Here is a 15752-nt window from a genome sequence, read left to right on the forward strand (position 1 = left end):
GATGCATGGAACAGGCCAGACAACTGGAACCAGAAGCACACTGGGCTAAGCAGACATAGGCAACTCACTCTCCTCCTCTGTTCTGTGTGTAAAAACAACCAATCACTGATAAGAGGTGCACTTTGTACCCTCAACAGCTCACAGTGCTTGGTATTCAAGATGGTCTTTGGCTGTGGTTCCTACTGTGTGGAGTCTGCATAGTCTTTCTGCATCCACAAAGGCTTTATTCAGTTAATCCTGTTTCCTCCAACACCACAGTGATAAGGAATGGCATGCCTTCAGTTTGTCCACAGGTGTGCATGTAGTGTGACAGTCAATATCTCTGTGTGTGCGTCTTGTGACAGACTAATATTAATCATCATTTTATCTGGTTTGTCAGTGACAGCATGTGAACATGTGCACAATCACAAATTTTATTTGTGGAAAAACACACAAATGGGGGACATACACAAATTTTCTAGCTATCTGTAAGAAATAATAATTAACAAGTAACTCTTTTTCAAAAACAAGACAGAATGCATCACAGAAAACCCACACACTCAGACCTTCTTGAGGATGAGCCTTGAAGATCCAGTCACCAACTGTATAAGGGACTAACCCAGGCTTAGTGGGGGATAGGCACCTTGAACCTCTGTCTTGTGCTTCAACCTGTCTAAAATCATAATATAGACCCTTTTACATCCAATCTCTCACTTTCTGCTTCTGTCTTGCAATATTATTCCTTTACAGACTTCAAGAATGCCCACCCAAAGTCCTTGAGTCCATGAAAAAGTACAGTTTTGTACCTACCATAAATGTAGATGTTCGAGGATCCACATTGCTGCAGTCATAACCTGTGGGTAGTCCGCTGTCCTCGGTCGGCCAAATACCAAAGAATTAGGCTGGCGTCGGTCATGGGCGCCCGGAGCTGACGTCAGTACGTAGTAGTACTTAAGCGCATGACCGACGCCATATCCTCAGTCCTTCTTGCCCCAGATGTCAAAAGGCCTTAAAAGGAAAAGGCCAGAGCCACAAAGGGAGAAAATAATAATTATCCCCAAGGAACAATAACAACAAACAACAACCACACCCCCAAACCAAAGAGGGAAGGAGGGGGGGGGGAATAGGACTGCAGCAATGTGGATCCTCGAACATCTACATTTATGGTAGGTACAAAACTGTACTATGTTCTTCGTCTCACATTGCTGCAGTCATAACCTGTGGGTAGAATCCCAAAGCAAAGGAAAAGGGAGGCTGGTAAACTAAAAAGCATTAGGGGCTGCTAACATGCCCTGTAAGACTGCAGTGGCAAACCCAGCCCTGGACTTGGAGAAAAGAGGGAGATGGTAATGTTTAGTGAAAGTATGAACTGAACTCCAAGTAGCTGCTTCCAAAATATCCTTAGTAGCTACACCCCTCAAAAAAGCAGTAGAAGTGGCAGTAGCCCTAGTGGAATGAGGTCTAATCCCAGCAGGAACATCCTTCCCATGATGAGAATAACAAAAAGCAATACAATTACCAATCCACTTTGAAATAGTCTGCTTAGAAACAGCTTTCCCTTGTGAACCCAAAGCAAAAGAAACAAATAACTGTTGAGTCTGTCTGAACTCCTTAGTTCTGCTCAAATAATAACGTAACTGCCTGTGTATATCCAAAGAATGCAAGATTTTTCCCCCCTATTTTGGGGATCAGCATAAAAGGTAGGCAAATGGATAGACTGGTTCAAGGCCACATTAGAAATCACTTTTGGCATGAAAGTAGGGTTAAGTATGCAAAGAAACTCTATCCTTATGGAATATTAGAAAAGGTTCAACTGCCATGAGAGCCTGCAATTCAGATACCCTTCTAGCAGAAGTAATGGCCAACAAAAAGGCAGTCTTCCAGGACAAAAACTTCAATTCAGATGTAGCTTCAGGTTCAAAAGGAGGCAAAGTAAGCTTCTCCAACACAAAATTGAGATCCCAGGAAGGAGTAGGAGCTCTACGTGGGGGTCTTATATTTTTTACCCCTCTAAGAAATTGCTTAAACAAAGGCTGAGAAAATAAAGGAGGGTCACAATCATAGTGAGCAGAAATGGCTGCAGCATGAACTTTCACAGAAGAAAATGACAAACCCTTGTCTAGTAACTCAGTAAGGTACTGTAGTGTAAAACTCAAATTAGGTACCGAGACATCAAAGCCCTTTGTTGTGCTCCAAAGAAAAAATCTCTTCCATTTATCAGCATAAACTTTTCTGGTGCTGGGCCACCTAGCTTCCAAAATGACATCTAAAACTTGTTGAGGAAGCTGAGAACCCACAGGCTCTAAAACAGAATACGCCAGGCCGTTAGATGCAGGGACTGCACCGTGACATTGAGCAAATGACTGCTTGACTGGGACAACAAGTGAGGAAGCTGTGGCAAAGGCCAAGGAGGCTCCTGAATTAAACAACTCAGCAGAGGATACCAGTGCTGTCGTGGCCAATCTGGTGCTATTAAAATCATGCAAGGCTTGTCCCGCCTGACCTTCAAGAGAACCTTGGTAAGGAGAGGCAGAGGAGGAAAAGCATAGACGTGAAGGTTGTTCCAACTGAAAGATAGAGCATCCACTTTCCAAGCTTTTGGGTGAAACATTTTTGTGCAAAATTTTGGTAGTTGGAAATTTAGAGGAGAAGCGAACAGATCTATGTCTGGAGTTCCCCAAGCCACTGTCAACTGATGAAATACCTGAGGATCCAATTTCCACTCGTGGGGATCCACAATTTGTCTGCTCAATACATCTGCTAGGGAGTTCTGTGCTCCTGGCAGAAACCGTGCTTGAAGAGTGATGTGCAAACCCAGAGCAGTCTCCCACAATATCATAGCTTGTCTGCAAAGAGGATAAGAATGGGTTCCCCCCCTGCTTGTTGATGTACCACATGACTGTAGTGTTGTCTGTTTGTATCAACACCTGTCCTGGTTTAAGTAGACCCTTGAAAGCCATCAGGGCAAACTGGACTGCTAACATCTCCTTCATGTTGATATGCAAATGCTGTAGTTTGGGAGGCCACGTGTCCTGAATCCATTTCCCATTGAAGTGTGCTCCCCAAGCCAGGTCTGAGGCATCTGTCGTTAAGATCTGACTCGCCTCTGGCCGGGTCACAGAGAGTCCCTTGTTTAGGTGACATTCCTGTGCCCACCACAAGAATTCCTTCTGGATGCACGGTATTATCGGAATGACAGTGTCCAAATCATGGCAGTGTTGAGTCCATACACTTTTGAGATACCATTGTAGCTTCCGCATATGCAGTTTGGCATTGGGAAGTATCAGAATGCAAGATGCCATGAACCCCAAGGCTTGAAGGACTGTCCTTGCAGTCAGCCTGGACAGTACTGATAATTGCTGGAAGTATAGATGAAGAGTTCTTTGTTTGTCCGGGGTCAGAAAAGCCATCTGAGAGGCTGTATTCAGTCTCACACCCAGAAAGTACATGTCCTGAGAGGGTACTAGACTGGTCTTTGTTTCGTTCACAGAATACCCTAGCAACCTTAAAACTGCCATTACATACTGTAGCTGTTGAAGTAACTTGTCTTTGTCCCGAGCAAGAATCAGGCAATCGTCCAGATAAGGATAAATTTGTATTCCCCTCAGTCTTAAGAAAGCTATTACAGGAGCCAGAACCTTTGTGAACACCCTGGGCGCAGTAGATAAACCAAAGGGCAATGCAGAGAACTGATAATGAGAAGTGCCAGCCCGAAAACGCAGGAATCTCCTGCAGCTGGGCCTGATAGGAATGTGAAGATAGGCCTCTTTGAGATCCAGAGTTACCATCCAGTGATCTTTGCCTAGCAGAAGCAGAAGTTGCTGTAATGTTAACATCTTGAACTTTGGGATGTCTAGGTACGTATTGAGAATGGACAAATCCAGAATTGGCCTCCAAGTGTTTCCTTTCTTTGGCACTAGGAAAAGACGAGAATAAAACCCTAGGCCTTCTTCTGACGGAGGTACCACCTGGATAGCCCCAACTGTAAAAGCAAAGAAATTTGTTCTTGAGCCTCCAGCCTTTGCTGAGGAGGTACATCTGGCATGCCTTTGAAAGGGGGAAAAGTGTGAAAATAAAACTTGTAGCCTTGATTTATTATGTCCAACATCCATTTGTCCTGGGTGACCAAATGCCAATTTTGTTTGAAAAGTGCCAACTTTCCTCCTAGAGGAGCTGCCAGAAAGGAAGGATCCGGCAGCTGGAGATACAGGTCATTGGGTCTGTTTACGAAAAGGCTGACCCCTGCCCTCACCAGAAGATTGTGCAGGAGAACTCCAAGTCCTAGGTCAGAAAGAACCCTGAGCGTGAGCCCTGCCCCTACCACGTCTAGACCTGCCCTTAGACTGAAAATCTGAAGAAGGGTAGGACCATCCTCTTGCAGGCCAATTCCTGCTAAACTTAGGGGGCTGCACTTGCAAAAATTCCTTAGCTGTCTGCATAGACTTAGCTTTGTCTTCCATCTTTTCAAAACTGACTCCACAGGGGAACCAAAAGAACTTCAGATTGAAGGGGAGCATCCAAAATCCGAGCTTTAACATGCTCTGACAAATTTTGATCCTTAAGCCAGGCATGTCTACGAATAACTGAACCAGTAGCAGCTACCCTGGAAGAAGCCTGAAGGGCATCAAGCCACACTGCAAGGCATGTTTACCAACTTGATCTGAAGCATGAACCAAGTCCTGCAATTCCTTACACTCTATACCCTCAGATAAAGCATCTACCTTAGATTTTAATTGACCTAACAGAAAGTTCTGACACTTCAGCATATGGAATTGGCAATTTAAAGCCCTCATAGCTAACGTAGAAGAGGTGTACACTTTTTTACCCCACCTATCCAACGCTCTAGAATCTTTATCCAAAGGAACTGGATTCTTAACCACAGAAGCCCTGACACCCTTAGGCCCTTGAAGAATAGTTTCCGGGTCAGCTCTAGGGCTCTTATACAAATATTTATGTGCCTCTGGAACTCTGTAATACCTGTCTGGCTTGACAGGGGCAGGGGTAAAGAATCAGGATTAAGGGAAGCTTCAGAAAAAACATCCTGAACAACATCTAAAACAGGGGGAATAGCCAAAGGTCTATGTTGTGGCAAAAACAAAAATTCCCTAAGCCTCTTACGAGAATCTGAAAAATCCTGACCTTCCCACTTGAAATGCTCCCTCATGGAATGCAAGGTTTCAGAAAAGGAAAAATCCTCTGGAGGTGAAGCAGAAGGACAGGAATCCTCTGCATCCGAATCAGAATATGGAGGAAAATCCTGAATATCCTCAGCTGAGGACTCAGAGTAATCTGAGGAATGTTCCATTCCCTCTAAATCTGTCTCCACCCTAGGTCTCTTCTCCTGAGGGGGCATAGAACCCCTGATCAAGGTAATCAAATCCTCTGCCATTTTCAACATATGCTTTTTGGGAACAGAGCCCGAAGAACCAGGGCTGTGGCCCATACCAGAAATACTAGGTCTAGCCTTAGCAGGGCCTTTAGTGACTGAAGTAGAAGGCCTAATAACCTTTTGTAAGGAAGGAACCACAGTAACTTGAGAAGCACCCTCGGCCTGACCTAACTCCGGAGAGGCCAACTCCTGCAAAAGTAAAGGTTCCCCCTGGGATTCAGCCGAGACTTCGGCTGGATCCACAGATTCAACCGGAGATTCCATAGAACCGGCGTCCGCAACGGACGACTCCTCCGGTTTAGACCTTAAGGATTTATCTTTTCGCTTTTTTGCGGTAGCGGGCGTCGGAGGATCCGACGGCATGTTGTAGTTACACCGCCATCGAAAACAAGCCTAGCACAGTCTAATCTGCGTTTAATGGTGCGCTTATTAAATCTAGCGCAAAAGCGACACCCGACTACGTCGTGTTCAGGCCCTAAGCAAGGAATACAGAGAGAATGATCGTCCCTATGAGGTATCTGTTTCCCACAAGAAATACAATTATTAACTTTTTCTGACATCTGGATTAACTGAGGCAAGAAAAGACAAAAATTTTCCCCAACGGGGTACTTAGCCCAACTGGTCTTCGGTCTGAAACTCGAAAACTGAAAATTTCAGAACGCCGAACGGCACTTGCAAACGCTGCTTCTGCTTCGGACCACACGGCAAGAAAGACTGAGGATATGGCGTCGGTCATGCGCTTAAGTACTACTACGTACTGACGTCAGCTCCGGGTGCCCATGACCGACGCCAGCCTAACTCTTTGGTATTCGGGCCGACCGAGGACAGCTGACTACCCACAGGTTATGACTGCAGCAATGTGAGACGAAGAACATCTGCAGTTTATACCCTGCTTAGGTTCTCTCTCTCTCTAAATCACTGTTTTTCACTCACTCTCTCTTTCCATCTTTTAACACTAACAACAAACACATCCTGAGTTTTTCAACAAACTGCAACCCACAGTAACAATGTTCAATATCTATACAGAAGTAAGTCACACAAAAAATAGTGTAACTGCTCCATTCCCTTGTCCTTCCACTAATTTTTTTTGTTTTGACTGCGATACTTCAACAGTGTAACACCCAGGCTCCACAAGAATGAAGGTCCATTTTTTTTTCCAAACTCAAGTTGTGGAAATTTTTTTACTTCCTTCATATGAGAAAAAGGCAACTGTGTAAATGGGGCACTTGTCTATACCCAAAAGATTTAAAGTAATTTAAGTCCTGTCAGTGTGGATGCTTGTACTACTACCACTGCATGATTCTTCACAATTAGCAGTTAATGTGCTGAAATGCATTTTAAAAACTGGCACCTCTTTTCTCTCACAAAGATATGCACTAATCAAAGGAAAACTCAGTGTTTTCCAAAATAAATTACAACGAACCTGGCTTTACTTTGATGCTGTCTGCTGCAAGTCCATGTAAATCTTCTCATAAGCGCATACTGCCTTGTGATATTTGGTATTTTTCTCATGAACATGTACAGTTCTGGGTAACTGCTTCATTTTTGCATGAAAAATATTCACATTTCAGACAAAGAAGAAATCAGACCATGCGTGTGTCTTTGTAGTTTGTCCATTTAGCAACTTACTTCAAGAATAGCCCACATACTTCCAGTGACAGCAAGTGGTAAGATGTAATAAGGATCAGCTACGGTCAGATCTGAAAACCACCAAAGACCACCTGTTTGCATACTGGGCACAGGGAGGTATGCCATTTTTCTGAGGGCGATGAAGAAGGATATAAAAACTGGAGCCTAAAGAAAAAAAGAAAAAAAAAAGAAATGACAGTTACACATGCCATTTGTGAAGTACCACAAAAAATTACTGCTGTTGGAAGTCTTTTCTTCAAACTCATTCAATATTTACTTTTACAACACATAGACATATCTTTTTTCTAATAGGATCATCTTAACATTATTTGCAGTTCTTGAAAAAAAAAATTAAAACAAGCCTTCTACAATGTGAAACTGTTAAAACTGCATATAAAGAGGAAAAGTAGATGTTCGAGTGGCTTCACTGCTGCAGTCATTACACTTGGGTTATCCTGCCGTCAGCCTGACGGCAGGATAGCCCAAGTGTAATGACTGCAGCAGTGAAACACGATGAACATCAAAATATTCCACTATTAGGTTACTTAAATATTATGTGGATATCAGTTTTTTAAGTCCAGATTCACAATGGACAGCAAGATTCTCAAAATTGCTCAGCTACATTAAAGTGACTGTGTAGCTATCTTTATGTATTCCAATGACTGACAATTTTATTATGTTTACACTGCTGGTCTACTGCATTACCACATATCCTATAACATCACAAATCTTGAAGACTATACAGCATAATTATACAATGCAGGAATTATATCCAGCTAAATTAGCAAAGATAAACCATTCAAAATACATACTGCATAAACATTACAGCAAGGACTAAATCTCATAATAATTTCCTCTGGAATATTCAGTATTAAACTTCAAGCCAAAAGTAAGCTCTGATTCACAATACATCATGTCACTTATTCAAATAAGCTGGACAAAAAAAAAAAAAACATCTCTACTATGAAACAATTGCCTCCTTAAAAAAGAGGATTACTGAAAACACAAAAGAAAAAACACTTCATAAGCTTCAATATTTAAGGTTCTGTAATGCTTATAAACTAAGTACAATACAAAAATTCTAAGGAATAAAATCTATAAAGTAACCCATAAAATACACAGCTCAAACATGAAATAAAAATACTTAAAAGGTTGCTAAAAGTATAAAGAGCTTGCCAGCAGGATTTTAAAAAAAAAGTCTAGTGGTGCATGGTTTGATTCCCACAGCCTCCATTTGCCTATCTTTGTGATTCTGAGCAAGTCTCTTTACTGTGTCTATATCATATGAACAAATATTCATAATATCGAATACTCTAAAGAACAAAAATGCTGGACCTCAAACTCGTTACTGAGGGGGGCTGTGCCCCCCACCCCCCTTAAATATATATATACCAACTCTGAGATAGGAATGGGCAGATATTCCGACTTTCACTGTATTACGACCCCACAAGAAACACTTTGAGGTTTGGCATTTTCGCTCTTTAGAGCGTTCGACATTCTGAACATTCGTTCATATGATATAGACCCTCTTATCTAGGCAGTGCTCCTGGGCTGGGTATGAAAAAAGGACTGCTCTATTCCAGATGACAAATACAAATCAGTGTCTTTCGGCTTTTCCCAGTTAGGGGTTGCCACAGTGGAACTCTGGTCCGCTAATGACTGGCAGTGGATTTTTATGGTGCCAAGTTGCCAGCCCGACACCCAACCTTCAAAGAAGGCACACCCATTCACGCATGCATCTACCTGCATGTCTTCAACGTCACTCGACTGCGGGGAGGACATGCAGACTCCACACAGAAGGCGCTCCAGCCGAGAATCGAATGGGAGAACCTCTTGCTGTGAGGCGACAATGCTAACCGCTGCACCACTGCAGGGTAATGTACCTAGAAAAATGGTCACCTAAACTAAACAGGTAAAGATTAAGCTTTAAAAGCTTCAGCTGAATGCATGCATTACCAGTTCAAAGTTTGGATGGCGCACACCTAGCACATGACAGTCAAACACATGACTATCAGCGAAAACAAGCACACTGTTAACAGCATATCAAAAACTACAAGTGAATAACTTAACATTACATTTAAAAAATTCAAAACTCTACTGTCCTGTGTCTGACAAGGACCAGCTGATTAGTAATCACCTGCTTGACAGTAACCAATTGAAAAGACTGTGTCACTAAGGGGGGGGGTGCTGTTTTGTTATTTCAAGAGTGACTTACGGGGGTCTGCCCCCTGCAAAAAAAAAAAAAAAAAATCAGTCAATTTCTGCTTTGCCATTTAGTGCACCTTACTCTGGAGTTTCAATGAGTTATGATCACCAAAAGAATGTTCTGATGATTGACTCTCAGTCTTGTATAACAGAGTCTGGAAAAATTACAAACTGAAATCTAAACTTTCATTCACAGGCATAGCATTCAAACTTGTAGAATGGTAGAATAAAATGCTTTGGCTCAACAAGCATCTTGCTATAAAACAGTCACTCCTTTTGCAAGTGACAGTGCATATTACTAAGATTAGTCAGACTCCAGGAATAGAAACAGATACATTCTTACCATTGCAACTGACTCAAAAGAACTCTCCTCTATCAGTCCTTATGGCTGGTTTTATCTTTTCTATCAGCCACTAATTGGCATTCTTCTTAGAATATGCAGTAGGTGCAATGACATCATGAAGTAACATGCCAGCTAGTTACAAAAACCTAGCCCAGAACCCATCAATTCATCTCGGCCAATAACATGCACCTTTCTACAAATCAAGAAAGAATTAAAATTTGTTATATGCCATGCTAACAAACAATATACAACTATATACTTATCCACCATATGTACAACTCAGTCAATGCAGTCCACCTACAGTGGACTGGAAACTGAAGAAACACATCTGTGACCCATCGAGGATGACCCTGTTGTACAACAGCTGACAGTAAGAATGCATCTGTTACATGTAACACAGAGGACCATCAGTGAAAGGTCTTATGGCTAGCTGAATTCCCAAGCAGTACAACCAAGGTAGAAGAAGATGGTGAATAGGCCATAAACCAAGATTCAGAAGGATGATATTTGAAGAACAACTGTACCAATGGAAGGGCAAATCATGGAAGCACAGCTAAGACAATAATGCTTGGTGAATCTATGTTCCAAAGATGAGGTGGCAGTTACGCAGATGACTGTAATGGAAGACACTTTTGATGTATGCACTGATGACAGCCACTCCTGGAACAGGCTTTGACTGCATTTTCCAGTGGGTGATTAACCCCCTAAATGCAAAAGACTACGCAGCTGGTGATGCATCTGGAAAGGGCTTGTCTGGCAAAAGTAAGCTCCTTCTGACCTTTGAGCAAAGGAGAATAAATGTTCAGTTTTCCTGAACTTGTACACCCATTTCTGTAAAGCCAAAACCATATTTGCCCATTAAAAGTATGAAGGGCTCACTTTTCTGCCCTATTAAGAAGCAGGCAGATGAAAAGAATGGTTCAGAGACAGTTAAAAAAAATACTTTTGGAAAGAAATGACAGTTAATCCTAAAGTACACTAAATCCTTGTGAAAGACAAATTACATCTCTAAAAACCGATCAAATAAGTGGAATCAAGGAATACCAAACAAATGAAAAAGCAGTCATTTTTTAGCTGACCTCAGCTGCCGTTGTTGGACAAATTATATCTCCCTACATCCTAACGGGTTTGAACCTCAGACATCCTGCAGCACAAGTGGCAAGTACCTGGAACAGTGTTTTGCAACAGAATAACTTCAGCACTTCTGAGATAAAAAGCTCAAACAATAGACATACAAGCCTGTCTATCAAAACATTCACATCCCATAGCAGGGAGAACGTTTATTGGAAATGTTCAGCTAGACATTGCTGAGCAACAAGCAACAATTGTGACCAGCAGAAATACTGTACACACGCACCATGACTGCAGAATAACTGAGGCTAAAATCATACAGAAATCTGGGACAGATCAGAATCAACTTCAAACAAACCAGTCTGGGATACAGGGTACAGAATTGTGTACACCGACACCTGCTTCCAACTGGAGGCATAACCCTACAAAGTAGATGGCTTTCTAGCAGTCTCAATAATTTGTGAAAATCAAGCTGGAAGATCTAGTAGAAGCAAGGGGTCTACAACAGGAGCCAGACCCTGAGGTGAAGATGGATGCTGTATCAGCCACTGTAGACATCCTTGGCAAAGACAAGGATAATTAGCTGTACTAACAGAGACTCTTGTATCTGAAGCCACATATGTTTTGTCTTTCTTCTCTGAACTCAACAGTGAGGTATGGAATCAACATAAATGTTAGGAGAAAGTAACAGCATTTACAGTGCCATGGAATGGGAAACATATCCACTGCTATCTCAATTTACTCTGCTGCACTAAGCAAAATAAGGAGAGAACCACATCCTTCCAAGGAGCAGAAAGGCAGATCACTGGAATACCCCACTTTCAACAAGTCCCTGACCAGCCATGGCCTCTGAATCCATTGCACTAAGAGAGGTCTTGAAGGGTAGTTCAGAGAAATTTACCAGTCTGCTCTCTACAATGAGATGTCAGCTGCTAAAAGAGAGAAGCCCTTTATCTATGGCCAGCTGCTATATTAGTACTGCTTCTCTGCAGAAGTGGTACAAACCACATGCTCCCTTCCTTCTTGAAATACCATACAATGAACTAGCTGTCAATTCAAATATGAGGGATTAGTAAGATGCAGCTTAATCTTCACAATGTGGTTTGGTCTTAGCCAACAAGTCAAAATCATGACCGCCTTGGCTCCCTCCCAGGGCAGAAATAAGTAGCACTGGAGAGAGAAAGATAAGCTACACAAATAAGATGCTATCCTATAAGGAGTTATAGAAGTGTTTTCTAAATTTACTGTTACCTACAGGAACTGCATCTAGAGGAAGATCCACTGCAATCAGAATTCTGTGAAGTCCATAGACAGAGATGTCAGGACCCAGTCAGCAATTAAAGGAAAACATGGAAGTCCTAAATTTGCAAGGCTTCGGCTACACTTGCCAACTCTTATTAAATACTTTGGGCCGCAGAGAAAACCCAAATAGCAGTACTCTGAACTTCAACTTATGCCTACTCAGAGCAAACTGGAGGAACCTCCTGCGTGATAACCCACATGCCGAAATATCAGAAGACATCCATCACTTCCAGTGTGACACCACTGCGCCTCACTTTAAGAGTCACCACCCAGAATCAGATGTACTGTATGAGGTCACTGAGATCCAGATGGGGAAAAAGCTATATGTTCATTTTTAAATCAAGAAGGGGCAGAAAGAGCTCCTCCATGTTCCAAAAAAATGGGACAACCTCTAACAGTCCCTTTCAGAAGGAGATTCTGGGGTAGTCACAACAGATTCCCTGTGAGGAGGGCTCTTCTGGGAAAGAACCTGTGAGCTCAAAGTGATAGCTATCACATTTTTTGTTTGATAGAACTGTTTAATATAAACTAAAAGCACATTTACTAAACAGCAAGATATGTGTTAATGATTTTGCAACTCTTAGCACATAAATGCCATTCAAATAGCATCCACACTTCTGGTTTACTGCCTCTAATTTTACGACTATGAATTATTCTGATAGACAACCTCTTAGAGGACACAACAGGTTCCAGCATATAGTTAATTACTGGATATTTAAACCTTTGTATTTTTTTTTGTCACCAGGATCATCTCAATGGCTCACCCATGCTGCACCCAAATGACCATTCCTTCCCTCTATCAAGATGCAATCAACAAGCAAATCCAGTTTATTCACTACAAACACTTAAAACCACTAGTAAAAATGCTAGTAAAAATATTCAAGCATACTGGTGGATAACAGCATCTCTGTTTAAATAATGGCATAGTCACATGATACAAGCAAGCTCATTTATGGTACTCTTTTAATAAGGATCTTAAAGACACATAGCCATTTAGCCCAGGTGCAATGTGTGCTCCCAGACATAAAATCCAATTAAATTCTTCTTTTTCAGTTTGATCATTAATATTTTCTCCTCACAGATTTGCTTGTGGTTCCTGTGACTTTTATTTTTAAAGGTCACATGATTTGCTTATATTACTGGCTGTATTTGCATAGTTTTCCTCAAGATGAAAGCTCTCTGGCTCATTAGTTCCATGGTGGAGGCAAGAGTCAGGTGTCAGGGAAATGGCCAGTATGCAAAGTCTCAGAACTGCCATATCCCCCATTACACTTTCCAACATGGCAATCTCCTGTCTGATTGGCACACTGCCTGCAGTATGTGGCTCACTAAGCCCTTCATGTTGCAGCAATTGCCAATACAGCGAGACAAAGTGCTTCCCTACCCCCAGGAGGAATGATCCATTTGGCTGCTCACTCTCATTTTCCCTTGCCTTCAACCTACAGCTCCTGGGCCACCAGTCAAATGCATGTCATTTGGAGTGGATTCAGGGCTCTATCCCTCTGCTCCATGGGGTGGAGTTTATATTTTGAATTTTGTTTTATGGTCTTAAACCTTCACTGGGCTCAGAAGAAAGACTCAGCAAAGCTAAAATTTGCCTGTATAGTAAGCACTGACAGCATTTCCAGTGGTTGGTAGACTGTCCAATAACAATAAAGAAAATCAATGGCAATTCACTTGGAAAATGTATACTTGGCAGCAAGTCTTTTGCTCTTGAGAGAAAAGAGATGAAAAGCTCATCATTCTACATTCATGCATCCATTTGAGGTAACACCAGAGTTTTTGTCATTTACTCAAGTTGAGCAATGTTCTCTCTCCTTTCTGCACCTGCAAAGAAAGCCAATACATTAATGGACAGTTTTAGGAACAATTCAAAAAACACCTTCTGAATGATGTGTGGCTCAATTCTCTGATGGACATCATGTCATTGTGAAAAAGCAGATACTGCTCCCTACACATAATTTATTTATTTATTTTATTTGCAGTTGGTTTACCAGAACAGTCCATTGGGCCAAGATGAACCAGTTTTCAATGGAGTCCTGTGGAGAAAAGCTCAAAAAACAAACAAGATTACAGTAAGGTTTTAGGTTACAATCATTACAAATACTACAGACTAGTGAAAAACATTACGATATGAATACTGAGAAGCCATTACATCTTAAGGAACCTTGCACTTAAGAGGTGCATTCTAATATATTCATTGTAAATAGCTTGGTACATGCTAGAGCAGGATGTATGAGTTAGGAGAGTAAGTGAAATGGATGTTGCTAGTATAAAGAGTGGAGGAGATTATGTGGGGTGGGAGCAGGAGCATTCCCACTGGGATATTAGATGTGAGTGAAGAGATTTTTTTGAATGAAAAGTGGTTTGAGGTGGTACAGATGGATGGTGGAAGGGAGTTCCAGAGACGTGCAAGACCATAGGATAGGAGATTTTTACCTGAGGGACGAGTTGGTTTATACAATTCTATTAGACTGCTAAGATCTAACAACCAAAACCTATCAGGGAGGTGCATTTTAAAAGCAGAGGAAAGGGAGGGACAAAGGGAGGGGCTGAAAATGAGCTTGTGTGCAAGAGTAAGTTGAGTGTAGGTGAGATGATTGGATAGTTCTAGCCATTTTAGTTTGTGGAGAGATATACAGTGATGGGTGGAGGACTTATGGCTGGTAGCGAACTTGGCAATTTTGTTACAGCAAGAGGAGAGTTGTGTTTTAAGGTTAGATTGTAGGTTAGTTAGGAGTGGGGCTCCATGGAGGAGGGAAGGGATGAGAAATGTGGTAGAGAGAGTGAATTTAGTAGAGGGGGTGAGGTAACGATTTTCTCGATAGAGCATGCCAAATGTTTGGTGGGGTTTTTTTTTATATTTATTTGTAGGTGGAAGTTGAATTTAAGCCGATTGTCAATTTGGACCCCTAGTAATTTCGCCTCTGATACCAATTCGAGAGATGTATTATTATGTCTAGTGATAGAGAATGGGCTAACATTGAAAGAGGTGGCTTTATACAGAGTAAATACCATTAATTTGGTTTTAGAGGCATTGAGTGCTAGGTGATTTTTTTCATCCATTGTTCGGTGGTTGAGAACGCATCTTGTGTAAGCTTTAGGAAAGTAGGGATGGAGATGGCAGAACAGATAATAGTTGAATCATCTGCATATTGGATAATTTTTCTGAAAGGGATGCAGTGGCGGAAATCGTTTATAAATATATTAAAGAGGAGGGGACCCAGTATGGATCCCTGGGGAACTCCATTTCGGGTGTTAAGGAATGAGGAGGTGGCTTTTTTCCATTTGACTGCTTGATATCTATTGGATAAGTAACTGGTGAACCAGGTGTGAGAGGAGGGGGATAGAGGTTAAGCTTAGAGAGTTTAGTTAGAAGAAGATTATGAGAGATAGTGTTGAAGACCTTAGAGAGGTCAAGTAGGAGGGTAGATACAATGTGGCCAGAGTCCCGGGCTTTATTCACAGTTTCTAGGAAGGAAAGAAGGGCGGTCATAGTGCTGTGACTGGGTCTAAAACCATGTTATGTGGGAGTTAGTAGGTGATTGTCTATGAGGTGGGGTAAGAGTTGTAGATGGATACACTTTTCTAGGAGTTTAGAGATGGGAGATAGAATGGCGATGGGACGGAAATTAGTGATATTGTTATTTTTGCCACCATTATGCAAAGGTATGATAATAGCTTTTTTCCAAATTTGGGGTACAAAACTTTCTTGGATAGAACGGTTGATTAGAATGCTAATCAGGTAGGCAATGGCTTCGGCAGCTATGCTAAGAAAGTACGAAGGAATGTTATCTTGCGCATTAGATCACGGATTCAGTTTCTGAAGGAGTT

The 15752-nt window shown here is 41.8% G+C and overlaps 1 protein-coding gene across 2 annotated transcripts in view; it reads right to left on the reverse strand.

Moving 5' to 3' along the window:
• The window catches only part of OXA1L (OXA1L mitochondrial inner membrane protein), a 634732-nt gene that overhangs the window by 365263 nt on the left and 253717 nt on the right, over positions 1-15752 (reverse strand). For both annotated transcript variants that reach the window (XM_044058379.1, XM_044058378.1), the window contains one exon: positions 6998-7162. In XM_044058379.1, coding sequence (XP_043914314.1) covers positions 6998-7162 — 165 coding nt within the window. The remainder of the gene's footprint in view (positions 1-6997; positions 7163-15752) is intronic.

The sequence above is a fragment of the Protopterus annectens genome, chromosome 16.part0 (assembly GCF_019279795.1).
Source record: "Protopterus annectens isolate FY-2018-M chromosome 16.part0, PAN1.0, whole genome shotgun sequence".
NCBI classification, from domain to species: Eukaryota; Metazoa; Chordata; order Ceratodontiformes; family Protopteridae; genus Protopterus; species Protopterus annectens.